The 14,792-nt window shown below is 37.9% G+C and overlaps 1 protein-coding gene across 3 annotated transcripts in view; it reads left to right on the top strand.

The window, feature by feature from the left end:
* SLC38A6 (solute carrier family 38 member 6) overlaps nucleotides 1-14,792 on the top strand; it is a 61,915-nt gene that overhangs the window by 35,369 nt on the left and 11,754 nt on the right. For all 3 annotated transcript variants that reach the window (XM_054716009.1, XM_028141627.2, XM_054716010.1), the window contains exons 7-10: nucleotides 9,624-9,706; nucleotides 10,175-10,233; nucleotides 14,374-14,439; nucleotides 14,683-14,736. In XM_054716009.1, the coding sequence (XP_054571984.1) occupies nucleotides 9,624-9,706; nucleotides 10,175-10,233; nucleotides 14,374-14,439; nucleotides 14,683-14,736 (262 nt within the window). The remainder of the gene's footprint in view (nucleotides 1-9,623; nucleotides 9,707-10,174; nucleotides 10,234-14,373; nucleotides 14,440-14,682; nucleotides 14,737-14,792) is intronic.

Below are 14,792 nucleotides of genomic sequence, written 5' to 3'. Positions count from 1 at the left end.
GAGGTGTGTGTCCTACCATTTCATATTCAGAAGCCTCAGGAAATTAATTTTACTTCTTCTCACCATAAAAGCCTTAGGTTTCTTCACCTGCTATAATACTGGCAGTAGTATATTGCCTTCTTAAAAAGTTGTTGGGATCATCAATAGTGACTGTTTCAAAGATGATTTTTTTCTCATTTGCTCTGCTTGCCAGGAAGGTCAGAGTCAAATTTCAATGTTTTGCATTAACTCTTTTAATCCTGATAGTTGTCATACATGTGTGTGTGTTTTCTTTTCCTTGGTCCTGAATTGGGTCACTTCTATTCACATTTTAAAAAATATTTTTTATTGATTTCAGAGAGAGAGGGATAGAAACATCAATGATGAGAGAGAATCATTGATCGGCTGCCTTCTGCATGCCCTCCTTCTGGGGATTGAGCCTGACACCCTGGTATGTGCCCTGACCAGGAATTGAACTGGGACCTCCTGGTTCATAGGTTGAAGCTCAACCACTGAGCCACACCAGCTGGGCATATTCACAATTTTAAATTTTTTTTCTTTATTGATTAAGGTATTACATATGTGTCCTTATCTCCCCATTGCCTCCCCCAACCCCCCACTCATGCCCTCACCCCCCTGTTGTCTGTGTCCATTGGTTAGGCTCATATGCATGCATACAAGTCCTTTGGTTGATCTCTCCCCCTTACGCCCACCCTCCCTTACCTTCCCTCTGAGGTTTGACGTTCTGATCGATGCTTCTCTGTCTCTGGATCTGTTTTTGTTCATCAGTTTATGTTGTTCATTATATCCCATAAATGAGTGAGATCATGTGATATTTATCTTTCTCTGACTGGCTTATTTCGCTTAGCATAATGCTCTCCAGTTCCATCCATGCTGTTGCAAATGGAAAGAATTCCTTCTTTTTTACCGCAGCGTAGTATTCTTTAATCCACTCATCTGCTGATGGGCACTTAGGCTGTTTCCAAATCTTAGCTATGGTGAATTGTGCCACTGTGAACATAGGGGTGCATATATACTTTCTGATTGGTGTTATTCACAGTTTTTTATTGTTATATGTGTTTGTGCAAAGAGGAAGAATAAAAATACATATAAAATTTTAGAAATAAGGTAGTATGTGACAGAACTGCTGTTAAAACTTAGGTCTTCTTTCTCTAAAAGTGGTACTTTTACCATAGCTTCAGTTTAAATCAGTTGCCATTTAATTTTTTTTTTCTGGCTTGTTTAAAAAAATAAAAATTAACTCCCATCTCGCTTATATTAATAGAAAATTGATAAAAATGTTACTTTTACATGTCACACATGAACTTTTAAAATTATATACTTCAAAATACTGTGTCCAATTTGCATAATCTCTGTTATTATGTTTTAAAACTGCATATTTAACAGTTTTAATGTTTAAAATCTAATATATATTTGCTTATTTTGGATTTCAAATTTTTGAAAAAATTAATATGACTAATTATATTGGTTAGCATGAAGATAAATCATTAGTCTTTAAAGCTTAATGCTGTAAAATAATTAAGAAACAAATGATATGGTAATTTATTTAACTATCTAGGGTAGTTTATTTCTGGATAGAGTTACATACCACTATTTCTTCTATGAGATCAATATGATATTGATATGCTTTTATTTTAGAGTTTGACTTACAGTGACTTGCAGTTAAGATCTTTTAAGTGAGCTTATTTTCTGGGTTGTCTGTGAGATTTGATGTACCTTTGTGAAACATAAACCTTTACAGAGATGTGATTAAAAAGCAACTTTATGTTCATAATATTCCACTTTCAAAAATTACTATTAGAAGTCAGAAGCTATAATACTTATACCAAACTATTATGAGACATCTATATTTTTCATAGAATAGTTTCTGTTTTAAAAATCTATGTCTGTTAAAATGTGGAAGCTCTCTGTTAACATTTAATGATCTTGTCGGGAATATGATTGACACAATTAAGTTGTCTTGCATTTGAGTTACAAAATTGATATGGGATGTGAGTCAGATCCTAATTCAGAACATATGATACTCTTGTTCCATTCCATTCGAGAATGAAATTAAAGCAACTTATAAATAAATCTGGTTTTCATTAAAATATGGAAAAAAATGTCTGCATGCCAAAGCATTTGAAATATAGTTTAGGATTTATACTCTATATTTCATATTTGGAACATTTTTATCATACAGGATTAAATCCACAGATCAAAGAAGTTTTCTAGGAGGTATAAAACATTTTACTCTAATTCTGTTAGCTTAAAGGGAAAGTATATTTATATCACAGTAGGAAACCAGGAGTTCTGTTAGATAATTCTTTTTTCTCCCTCTCAAATTTAAGATTAGGGTAAATCTAAAATCTTGATTTATAAAATATATTTATTTAATGTGTGCTTTTTTAGGTTTCTTTTTACTGGTTTGTATTTTGTAAGTTTAATCACTTCTGTTCTTTAGAAATATCCCTTGAAAAGAAAATTCAGTTGACTGACATGCATGTGAAATGTAAACTAACTTTACTGAGCATTTCTGTATTGCCTTTATTGTCAGCATTATTAATATAACTTAATAAGGGTAAGAAATAATTAATAATAACCAGCAGCCAAGCAGGGATAGAGAAATTACATTTTGAATATAGTTTTTTACATTAGGAATTTAAAGTCAATCTGGTAAAGAGGCTAATAAAGGAAGCACAATGTTGAGAAAAATGAAGCAATATCTGGAAAATACAATAAACTCAAAATCACTCTTCAAGAGTAGGGAGTATTTCCATCGCTCTATCCCTAAGGTCAGCGTCATCCTTTTGCTGATTCTACTGACATATGAAATGAAGTTGTTGAGCCAGATGATCTGTGAGGTTCCATGACTCTGATTCTGAGTTACTGCTGGGAGGGGTGAAGTTATCTCAGACCCACAGTTCAGTACTGTGGGCAGTCATGTGGCTTCTATGATGAGTGAAATTGTGATTTGAAATAGTATAAAATTATAAAATATAATATAATGGTATCCTCCTATATAATAAAGAGGTAATATGCGAATTAACCCTCACACCCTCACAAGATGGCTGCCTACCACCAGGCCAGCAGGGGGGTTAGTGAGGGACAACCAAACGACTGAGCAGCAGGCTGCGTGGGGTGACCAGGCTGGCAGGGGGGATTAGTGAGGGACAACCAAATAACTGAACAGCAGGTTGCGTGGGGCGACCAGGCCAGCAGGGGGGCCATGAGGGGCCACCAGGCCAGCGGGGGGGGGGTGCAGTTGGGGGCAACCAGGCTGGCAGGGGAGGCAGTTAGGGGCGACCAGGCTAGTGGAGGGGGCGGGCAGTCAGGAGTGACCAGGCCAGCAGGAAGGGGACAGTTGAGGGTGATCTGGCTAGCAGCGGGGGGCAGTTAGGGGCGACCAGGCAGGCAGGCAGATGAGCAATTAGGAGCCAGTGGTCCAGGACTGTGAGAGGGATGTCTGACTGACTGCCAGTTTAGGCCCGATCCCAGGGCCTAAACCGGCAGTCGGACACCCCCCAAGGGGTCCTTGATTGGAGAGGGTGCAGGCTGGGCTGAGGGGACCCTCCCTCATGCATGAAGTTCGTGCACCAGGCCTCTAGTAAATTATAAAGTTCAGGATTTCAAAGTGCTCCTTTATTTTTATGCAACAGAAAAGAGTCTGGTCCCGAGGATTAAGGTGCTCTCTTCACTGCTCTGCCTTCATGACGGCAGGGACCGCAGGACTAACCACAGGATCTGCCTTGGTGTTTCTCTGGCCTCTCCTTCCAGCTCTGCCACTGTCTGGGTCTGATTGAGTCCCAGAGGATGGAGATTTCAGGCCCAGAGCCCTGGGCTTTTCGCCAGCTTAAGAAGTTTAGTTGCCAGGTGTTCTTCAGTGAGGGATATTTTGAAGTTTCCACTCTAATTCTACCTATTTAAGAGTGGCTATAAGATGGACTTGCCAAGTGTCATTTGTATTGTTAATATGTGTCCTCTCTTAGGACCTCCTGCATACCAGGAATTGGGCATGTGAATGAAAATGCAGAGAGCGCAGCTTCAAGTCCGTTAGACCTAAAAATACTTGTACATAGGCTTTAGTTTCTGGCACATGCATTTTCTAAAGACATGAATTAGGGTGGAGAAGGGAAAGTTATGTTCACAGTGCTATTTCTTTTTTATTTTTATTGATTTTAGAGAGGCAGGGAGAGGGAGAGAGAAACATCAATGATGAGAGAGAATCATCGATTGGCTGCTTCCTGCACACCTCACCTCCTCCCCCCACCCCCCATTCCCCCACACACACTGGGGATTGAGCCCGGGAATCAAACTGGGACCTACTGGTTCATAGGTCAACAGTCAACCACAGAGCCACACCGGCCAGGCCTCACATGCTATTTCTGCTATTGCTCCTTTTCCAGTCCTGTTAAAGAGGAAGTTGTCAGCACCCAATAGTACCCATTAAAGATACATAGAGAGGACTTCCTCATAAATCAGGGTGTAAAAAGAGACACAGTGAATGAATCATGAAGTCCATGTTAGAGCCAGGGGTTGAAAACATTCAGAGGAACACCTTTTCTCCTATTTTCTTTCTTTTATTAATTCATTCTTTCTTAATTGAGATATAATTGACATATAACATTGTGTAAGTTTAAAGTATACAGTGTGTTGACTTGATATAATTATATATTGCAACTAGAGGCCCAGTGCACAAATTTGTGCACAGGTGGGGTCCCTCTGGGTGGCCTGCAGTCTAACAACACCTGCAGCTCCTACTGCCGCTCCTGCTCATCCCGGCCCCACTGTGCCTGCCATGTGCTTGCGCCCAATCAGTCCCGATCGGGAAAGGCTCATGTTGCCACAGCAGCGCTCACCAGCCATGAGCCCTGCATGCATCTGGCGCCCTCCCAAGAGGGGTGGCCTGCGGGATTGGGCTGAAACTGGCTCTCCGACATCCCCTGAGGGGTCCCGGATTGCGAGAGGGTGCAAGCCAGGTTGAGGGACCCCACTGGTGCACCATCGGACTGGGGAGGGACTGCGAGAGGGCTCCAGGGCATGTCCGGCCCATCTCGCTCAGTCCTGATTGGCCAGACCCCAGCAGCAAGCTAACCTACTGTCAGAGTATCTGCCCCCTCGTGGTCAGTACACGTCATAGCGACTAGTTGACCAGTTGACTGTCCCCAGGTGGTCAGTGCACATCATAGCGAGTGGTTGAGCAGCCTTAGCATATCATTAGCATATTACGCTTTGATTGGTTGTTCGCTTGTCCTGCCGTTCAGTCTATTTGCATATTACCTTTTTATTATATAGGATATGATTACCACAGTGGTGTTATTTAATGCCTCTATCATGTCATATAATTGTCATTCTGTTTTGTGGTGAGAGCATTTAAGAGTTAGCCTCTTATCCAGTCTCTTCCCATACTCCCCACACAGACACCCCTTTCCCCCTGAGAATTATCAATCCACTCCCATTCTATGCCTCTGATTCTAATAAGTTTACCAGTTTATTCTGTTCCTCAGATTTTTAATTCACTTGACTTTTAGATTCACTTGTTGATAGATATGTATTTGTTGTTCATAATTTTTATCTTTCTTCTTCTTTTTCCTCTGTATGGGAAGAGACTGGACAAAAATCATACACCTATGGATAAGGACAACGGGGGGGGGGGAGGTAAGGGCAGAGGGGGGGTGGGAACTGGGTGGTGGGGAGATATGTGGGGGAAAAGGAGAAACAATTGTAATCTGAACAATAAAGATTCATTTAAAAAAAAAAAAAAGAGTTAGCCTCTTAGCAGCTCTCAAGTACATAATGCAGTACTCTTAACTGTAATCAAAGTGTTGTGCATTAGACTCCCAGACTGGCCAACACTTACTCATCTCTAACTGCAAGTTTGTACCCTTTGACCAACACCTCCTTGGTTCCCTTAACCCCCAGCCTCTAGGAATCACCATTCTTCTCTGTTTCTATGAGTTAGGATGTCTTAGATTCCACATATAAGTGATATACAATATTTGTCTTTTGCTTTCTTACTCATCCTATCTAATAAAAGAGTAATATGCAAATTGACCATACCTCCACTACATCCACAAGCCACACCCACCAGCCAATCAGGAGCAAGTATGCAAATTAACCCAACCAAGATGGCTACAGCCACGGACAGAGCAGGAGGCTTGGGTTTCCTTGGCAATGGAGGAAGCCAAGCTTTCCACCTGCCCTGGCCTGCCTTGGCCTCTGCTTTAAGGCTACAAAGTTTCAATTGTAGAAGATAAATAAATCCCAGATCCCAGGGCCTCCACTTGGGTCACCGGGGGGCGTGGACAGCCTGCAAACCACCACAGGCCCCTTGCCCAGGCTGCCCCACGCCCCAAGGGAACCCCCACCCTGATCCGGGACACCCTTCAGGGCAAACCGGCTGGCCCCCAACCGTGCACCAGGCCTCTATCCTATCTAATCCTAATAAAAGAATAATATGCAAATTGACCGTCACTCCAACACACAAGATGGCTGCCCCCATGTGGTCAAAGATGACTGCCCCCATGTGGACACAAGATGGCCGCCACAAGATGGCTAACAGGGAAGGGTAGTTGGGAGGGACCAGGCCTGCAAGGGAGGGCAGTTGGGGGCGATCAAGCCTGCAGGGGAGGGCAGTTAAGGGTGACCAGGCCGACAGAGGAGGGAAGTTGGGGGAGACTGGGCCTGCAGGGAAGGGCAGTTGCGGGGGACCCAGGCCTGCAGGGGAGAGCAGTTGGGGGGCACCAGGCCTGCAAGGGAGGGCAGTTAGGGGTGACCAGGCCTGCACGGGAGGGCAGTTAGGGGTGACCAGGCCTACAGGGGAGAGTAGTTAGGGGCAAACAGGCTGGCAGGGGAGCAGTTAGGCATCAAGCAGTTAGGCTGGCAGGGGAGTGGTTAGGGGGTGATCAGGCTGGCGGGCAGAAGTGGTTAGGGGCAATTAGGAAGGCAGGCAGGCAAGCAGTTGGGAGCCAGCAGTCCTGGATTGTGAGAGGGATGTCCAACTGCCCGTTTAGGCCCCATTCTACCGGGATTGGGCCTAAACGGGCAGTCGGATATCCCTCGAGGGGTCCCAGATTGGAGAGGGTGCAGGCTGGGCTGAGGGACACTCCCCCATCCCCCGTGCACGAATTTCATGCACCAGGCTTCTAGTCTTAGTATAATGTCCCTAAGGTCCATCCATGTTGTCACAAATAATAGGATTTTCCTCTTTCTCCTGGCTCAATAATATTTCATTATATATATATCACATCTTCTTTATCCATCATCCATTGACAGACACTTAGGCTGTTTCCATACTAGTATCTTGGCTATTGTGAATAACGCTGCAATAACATGGGAGTGCAGATATCTTTTCGATATCCTGTTTTCATTTCCTTTGGATATATGCCCAGAAGTGGGATTGCTGGATCATATGGTAGTTCAATTTTTAGTTTTTTGAGGAGCCGCCATATTATTTTCCATAGTGGCTGAACCAATTTACATTCCCACCAACAGTACACAGGGGTCCCTTTTTTCTACATCCTGGCCAATACTTACCTCTTGTCTTTTTGATGATTCCTATTCTAAAAGGTGTGAAGTGATGTCTTATTGTGTTTTGATTCTTATTTCCCTGATGATTCGTGATGTTGAACATCTTTTCATGTACCTATTGGCTATTGGTATGTCTTCTTTGAAAAAATGTTCATTTTTTTTCTGCCCCTTTTTAAATCAGATTGTTTTTTCATTTTCATTTTTATTTTTTTGCTATTAAATTGTATGAGTTCTTTATATATTTTGGATAATAACTCCTTGTCAGATATATGGTTTGCAAATATTTTCTTCCATTCTGTAGATTGCTCTTCATTTTGTTGTTTCTTCTGCTGTATAGGTTTTTAGTTTGATGTACTCACACTTAATTTTGCTTTTGTTGCTTGTGCTTCTGGTGTCATATCCAAAAAATGGTTGCTAAGACATCAAGGAGCTTTCCCTTTATGTTTTCTTCTAGAAGTTTTATAGTTTCAGATCTTACACTTAAGTCATTAATCTATTTTGAGTTATTTTTTGTGAGTGGGAATTGAACTGTGGCCTCCTGATTCATAGGTCGATGCTCAGCCATTGAGCAGCCACATCAGCTGGGCTACTAAATTGTCTTTTTTAAAAAGCTGCTTAATATTCCATAGAGTATGCTGTTATCGATATTTTTCTATTGTTGGATATATAGGATTTCCCCCAGCTTTTTAATACTATAATAATGTATTTATAGCTTCATGCACATAGAATTCTTTATATTTCAGATAATTTTTTAAATTACCACATTTGCTTTGTACTTGCTACATATTACCAATGTTTTTCCAGGAGATAGTACTAGATTGACAAAGTCTCTAGCAACATATGAAGCACCAATTATGCTACATCCTCCAATTTTATGTTTAAAATAATTTTACTGCCTAGCCTGCGTGGCTCAGTGGTAGAACATTCACATATGAACCAGGAGGTCACGGTTGGATTCCTGGCCAGGCCACATGCCTGGGTTGTGGGTTCAATCTCAGTGTGGGGCGTGCAGAAGACAGCCAATCAATGATTTTCTCTCTTTATTGATGTTTCTATCTCTCTCTCTCTCTCTCTCCTTTCCTCCCTGAAATCAATAAAAATATATTTTTTTAAAATAATAAATTTACTAATTTAATTTCAACAGCCTCATTTTTTCTTTAACTGCATAGGATTTTTCTTCATGTGTATTTACTAGGTGTACTTATTTCGTGAATTGTTTGTCTTTTACATACTAAAGTCTCTAGTATAAAAGTCTTGGGAAAGTCATTCTAACTTTTTAAAACTTCTATACAGATATTTTATATTGAAAAATTAAAATAATATATATGCAAACAAGGAGAAAATAAAATTACTTATATTGTTACCACATAGAAATATCTACTTTTTGTGTTTTAAGTATATCCTTCTGATTTTTAAAAAATGTGCATCCGTTTTTTTGAATAATTAAATACACCATCACACTTTTTAACCTACCTTTTCTAATTCAACATTCTAATGACTTAATATGAAAATTTTAATACTTTTTTTCTGGTAATCTATGTCCTTTCCTGAAAATTTGAAAAATATAAACTATAAAGAAGAAAAATTACCCATTATTCTACTGCCTAGAGATAATGGCTATTGATTTATTGCAATTCCTTTCCATTTTTAATGAATCTGTATTCTTTCTCAAAATTATAATCATGCTGTAAATATTTATTATGTTTGCTGAATATTCATTATATTATTATATCTATGAAATGATCTTTTATGATTATCCCATAGTTCCATAATTTATTTTAAAATTTTCATGGTATTAGATGTTTGTTTCCAATATTTATTATTTTCACCAGTTTTGTGCATTCATTACTCCTCACCAACATTGCCTATCTTATTTTTTTTTTAATTATTTGCTAATTTGGTACTTGAAATGGCATCTCATTATTTTGATACATTTCTTAAATGTAAATTCATTAATAATAATATTAGGATCCCACAAGAACATATTTTAACAAAAGGAAGTAGGCTTTTTGTAAATGTGTGTGTGTGTGTGTGTGTGTGTGTGTGTGTGTGTGTGTGTGTGAACACAAACACTGGATCCTGCATCTAAAATAGAACTATTTTTTTTCTAATAGGTCTTGGTATCTTGATGAACAAACACTACTAATAATCATTTGTGTTGTCATTGTGTTTCCTCTTGCTCTTCTTCCTAAAATAGGTAAGTCTTTGCTGAAGAGAACATTATTTGTTTAAAGTAAAGAAAAAAGAAAGAAAATAATATTAAGGGGCTTTGGAAGTTCACAGTACCGCATTTTTAGCAGAAGCGTGGTGGTTGTGCATAGTTTTGAACTTGGACTTATTTTAGGTTGTTCAGCCCTGTCTAGTTAACCTATTACTTGGTTTGCAGTAGTATTTTGTCTGCCCCACTAAAATAAAATCTTTACAGCGGAACATTAAAGAGCAGCCTTTCCTTACAGTGTACCATTAGTGGTAAGCCAGTTCCAATTCTGCCGTACAGAGCTACATAAATGATCTGTGACAGATAGTTGGAATGTTGTTATTCTCAGCCCTAAGCCCCAGATACCAAGCACTGTAATAGAAAACATGCCCAAGATGTATAGCTTTAGCTGTACGTTAGGATCATTTTCCTTATAAATTGTTTTTTTATTTTACTGTTATTTTACAGGCTTTCTTGGCTACACAAGTAGTTTATCATTTTTCTTTATGGTGTTCTTTGCTCTTGTGGTAAGTTTAAAATATAGTGTATTGCTTATCTCCTCACCAAAACGGAACTCATTGTCTTAATGTCTTTTTTTCTTTTAACTCTGTTTTGTTTTGGGGAGGTATCCCATTTTATTTCAATGTGTTATTCAAAGCACTTTTGTTTCACAAAATTATTTCCTTCATTTTATCTATATTGAAGAGGCGTGGCTGGACCAGCATTTCAAATTCAGTATCACTTGTGGTTAATTAGAAAGGAGAGCACACCATTCTGTTAAAACCTTAGATGGAGTGTAATTCTTTGTGTAGGTTGTATAATCACTTTATTTCTGTACAATACTGTGTGTGTGTGGGGGGGGGGTACTCAATTATGAGGATCAGGCTGGTTCTTATCTGTAAAATAGTTTGATACTAGTTATCTTAATTATAAAACTTTGTTCCATTAATGACACAGAGCTTCTGGGGCTTAACTGTTGCGATCTAGTAAGAACTGGGGTGTCTGAATTGTATCTGGTCTGGTTTATTCAGCATAGTTAGGTTCTCATAAAAATACTACTGCAAAGAAATGTTTTTTTTCACATGTGTAATATGTTTTTTTCTTATATTTAAAAATTAGCAGGAAAAATATCAGATGGTAAACTTACTATTTATAAAATAATCTTTTAAAAAGATACATGTTTAAATGACTTGATTAAACTTTTAAAATCATAAGTTTCATGAAACTCTCCCTTAATAATGAGAAACGAATAAAAGAAAAATGCCACCTAAAAGAGCAAGAAATACATCAGTAGTTAAATCATATTACATAGCCAGATTTCCGTGCTGTCAAAACAATCTAAGATGCATTTAACTTAGTCTAAACTGATCTTCTGGGATACAAAGATAAAACAACTTCAGATTATTTTAAAGAGTGGAAGACACTGGCTTCTGTGTACAGAAACAATTATACTTTAACGAATGCTCTTAAAACTAAAAATACTTAACAGTGTTTACATTTAATCATTTGTTGAACTTATCAACATTGTCTTCCCCCTCAAATTGTATGACTTATATCTTACAAGTAAGTTAATTGAACATACACTTTCTTTTTCTTTCAGTTATAGTGAGATATAATTGCATACAGCACTGTAAGTTTAAGATGTCCAGTATAATGTCTTGACTTACATATATTGTAAAATGATTACCACATAAGTTTAGTTAGCATCCATGAACACATACTCTTTAGACCCCACAATGAAGAGGGAAACAAATATTTTCATCATAATTTGATTATTGAGAAGCATCTACATGGTTAGGAGTAGCCTGTGTATGCAAATAAACATATTAAAAGAGATTAGCATAGATAACAATGAATTTTTCCCTCACAGATAATTGGCATTCCAAGCTTTGCATAGGTAGGATTAGTTTATAGCTAGTAGTTTGAAGCAGGTGAAATGTATTCATATGATATGTCTGTTGTACATATTTTTCACAGTATTCATTTGTCATTGCAGATACTCTTTAATTCGATGCAGGTTTCTACTGTAGCAGTCATATGGAAAAAAATACCCTCATTCTGCATTTACTGTACTGCTTTACAAACCATCTGCTCAGATTTTTACTTCTGAGCACAATTACAATTTGGGTCTACAATGGGATGATGAAGACACTGTATTTTTAAAGAAATACTCTTTTTTAATTGGCATATTTATTTTAGAGTCTCTAAGTATTAGGTTTTGGATACATAGTGATTAGGGAAAAGGCACATGTATATAATTCCCCCCAAATTTTTAAAAGATGCCAATTTTTCATTAATTTTTTTTGTCAGTATGTGTTTGTAAATCTGTATAACCTTTAGATTACATTAAAAAAATCAAGACAACACTTATTCTCTTAAATTACACTCTACAAAAGAAAAAAGCAGATCAAAACCTATAATCTTATCTGTTGTCCCACATCCATATTTTTTATAAAAATTCTAACATAAAAGTTTGCTCCCATTGAAATATCTAAAAATTTTAAAAATATTTATTTTAGCAGTGGCTTAAAATGACAGTAACCAGATGGATTACCTTTTCTGGTCCATTTTAGAACACAGATGTATTTCCAGTCTTTCTAAAAGTTCTGTCTGGAGTACAGATTAGTATTCTAAGAAATATTTTAATAAGTGATAAATCAAAATAGTGAACTATTTGAATGGATTTTAGTCAGATGCTTTCCTTCTACTGACCTCTGTTAGACATGTGGGAGTTTAACCTGGACACAGCTCGAAGGGTCAGTCAATTGTGTAGATGAGATAAGATAAATCTACTAGAAAACAAGTAGATAGAGAACAATATAGGCAATACATAAGTATTGACTTATTTGCTTCAGAGTAAGAATTGCAAGAGTTAAAGATCACTGAGAGCTAGAGTAAAGAAGGATGTGGAAGGAAATAAACGAGCTGAGCATTGAAAGATGGGAAAGACGAGAAGAGTGAAAGAAGGGCCTTCTGTGCAATGGAAAGTCTTTTAAATACTTAGTCATCTTTCCCCTGTCTTTCTAACTCCTGGGATTACCTTCCGACCATGTTCTGTCTTCGCCCTGAGTAAGGACTGCCTGTCACTCTTGGCTGTTGGGTATTTCCCCATTCCTGTCCATACTTCTGGTGTATAAGACATCACTTCTGACAACCCCAGCCCAGTGCGCAGGCCTGGGGTTAGGGGGGATCTCTGCAGAGATATTAGCTATAGTAACTGATTTTATATTAATATAAAATCAGGTTGCTAATGATATTTTCTAATTCATGAAAAAATGATTATATTGCATTTTGGAGCATTGCATTCAATATTTTGAATCGCAAGCCTCGTGATAACCGCTGATAAAGTAAATGAGGTGACTCACACACCAACTTATTGCAGTACCTGGTACATAACAAATGCACCATAAATGGTTGTTGCTGCCACCACCACCACTGGAGCAGGGCTGAAGAGACTAGCTTCTAGCCCACCCATCCTTACCCTTTTTTTAAAAACATACCAAGAAAAAGATGGTGAGATTATTGCTTTTGATTTTTTTCTTCTCTCTTGGTAAGTTGACCATTTATTTTTATTACATATGGCAAACATATCTAGAAATGTCAAAGCAATTTTCCTAGTTTATCCCTATAATTCTCCCCCTCCAAACCCCTTGGGGAGGGTTTTAATTAAGAGTCATTCTCTAGTTTACTCATTAACTTAATCCTAAAGGTATATGTTTTCCTTAGATTTGTTTTATCGCTATATAAAATCTTGGTTGAATTAGTTTAAATCCAAAGCTAGATAAATACCAAATAGGAATAGGAATAGGAGCAGTATTTACTTATTGGTCTCCTGCAAAGGACAAACGCTTCCTTTATTCTCCCTTGCCCCTTTGTATGCTGGGTTTCAGCCTAGAGCAAATATTTACAGAGTAATTATGTGCCCTGAAACAAGGGCAACAATGGCAATGTTGACACAACCACAACCTTAGGTCTAGGAACAGGATGGCCACAATTAAGAGTAAAATCCTGAAGAAAAAAAGTAAAATTATGAAACATTTTTATGGATTATTTCTGGGAATTGACATCCCTCTGGATTTTTTTTATTTTTTAAATTTTTATTTTTAACAGCTGGAATTCCCTAGCTACGTGCTTTTATTCTTAGCCAGATTTTTTTCTACCTTCACTGAAAGTAATATAGGTTTGAAAAAAGCAAGGAGTACTTATATATCAGAAATCTCCAAGCTCACCCTTTGTATAAGGTCTCTACTCACTTCTGCCTGTGGCCATTTCCAAAACAGCTGTTACTATTTCTCCATCTGCCACTGATGCCAGGTCCACAAATAACCATATTCTTGTACCATTGTCACTAAAACATTGTGTTCCCATTTTAAGTTGCACTTTTTTAAATGCCTTGATGCTATTGGAATTTTGAAAGTTGACTTGAGAGTACTCTCAGTCTTTAATGGGGGAGATCCCCACTAGACAGATAGGCAGCACCCAACCTCACCCCCACCATAGTGACCCACCCTGAGGGAAAATTATACGGTCAAAGAATCTTCTCTTAGCTAGCATATGGTTTGGCATGGTGTTAGATTAATTGAAATAATGCTGACGTATTTAAATTAATTTCTTTTCATGAAGTTTAGAAGAAATAATCTGATTGTTGATTCTACTTCTTCTTACAGATAGTAATTAAAAAATGGTCCATCCCTTGTCCTCTGACATTAAATTGTATAGAGCAGTACTTCCAGGTAATATTTTATATTTTCTTTTCAGTTTCTTTCTTTTTATTTTAAGCTAAAAAGAAAAAAAAATCAGGCTGATATCTTTTTTTCTAATAAATGGAAAAGTAATGACTAGTTTGCATTTTGGAACTTTATTTTGAAGTGTTTTTATTTGAAAGCCTAGTTATAATAAATTCATCATGTTTGTTGATGCTTTCTGACTTTTAATGACTGTTGGTTTCTCTTTTTCCCCTCAATCCTCTTAAACAGATTTCAAATGCTACAGATGATTGTAAACCAAAGCTCTTTCATTTCTCCAAAGAGGTGTGTAAGTTATTAACAGATACTTTTGGTTGATTTTTCACATTTCAAGTTTTAAG

Source organism: Eptesicus fuscus, chromosome 5, assembly GCF_027574615.1.
Source record: "Eptesicus fuscus isolate TK198812 chromosome 5, DD_ASM_mEF_20220401, whole genome shotgun sequence".
Classification (NCBI taxonomy): Eukaryota; Metazoa; Chordata; class Mammalia; order Chiroptera; family Vespertilionidae; genus Eptesicus; species Eptesicus fuscus.
The sequence above is the reverse complement of the archived record's forward strand: the minus strand, read 5'-3'. Positions and strand labels throughout refer to the sequence as shown.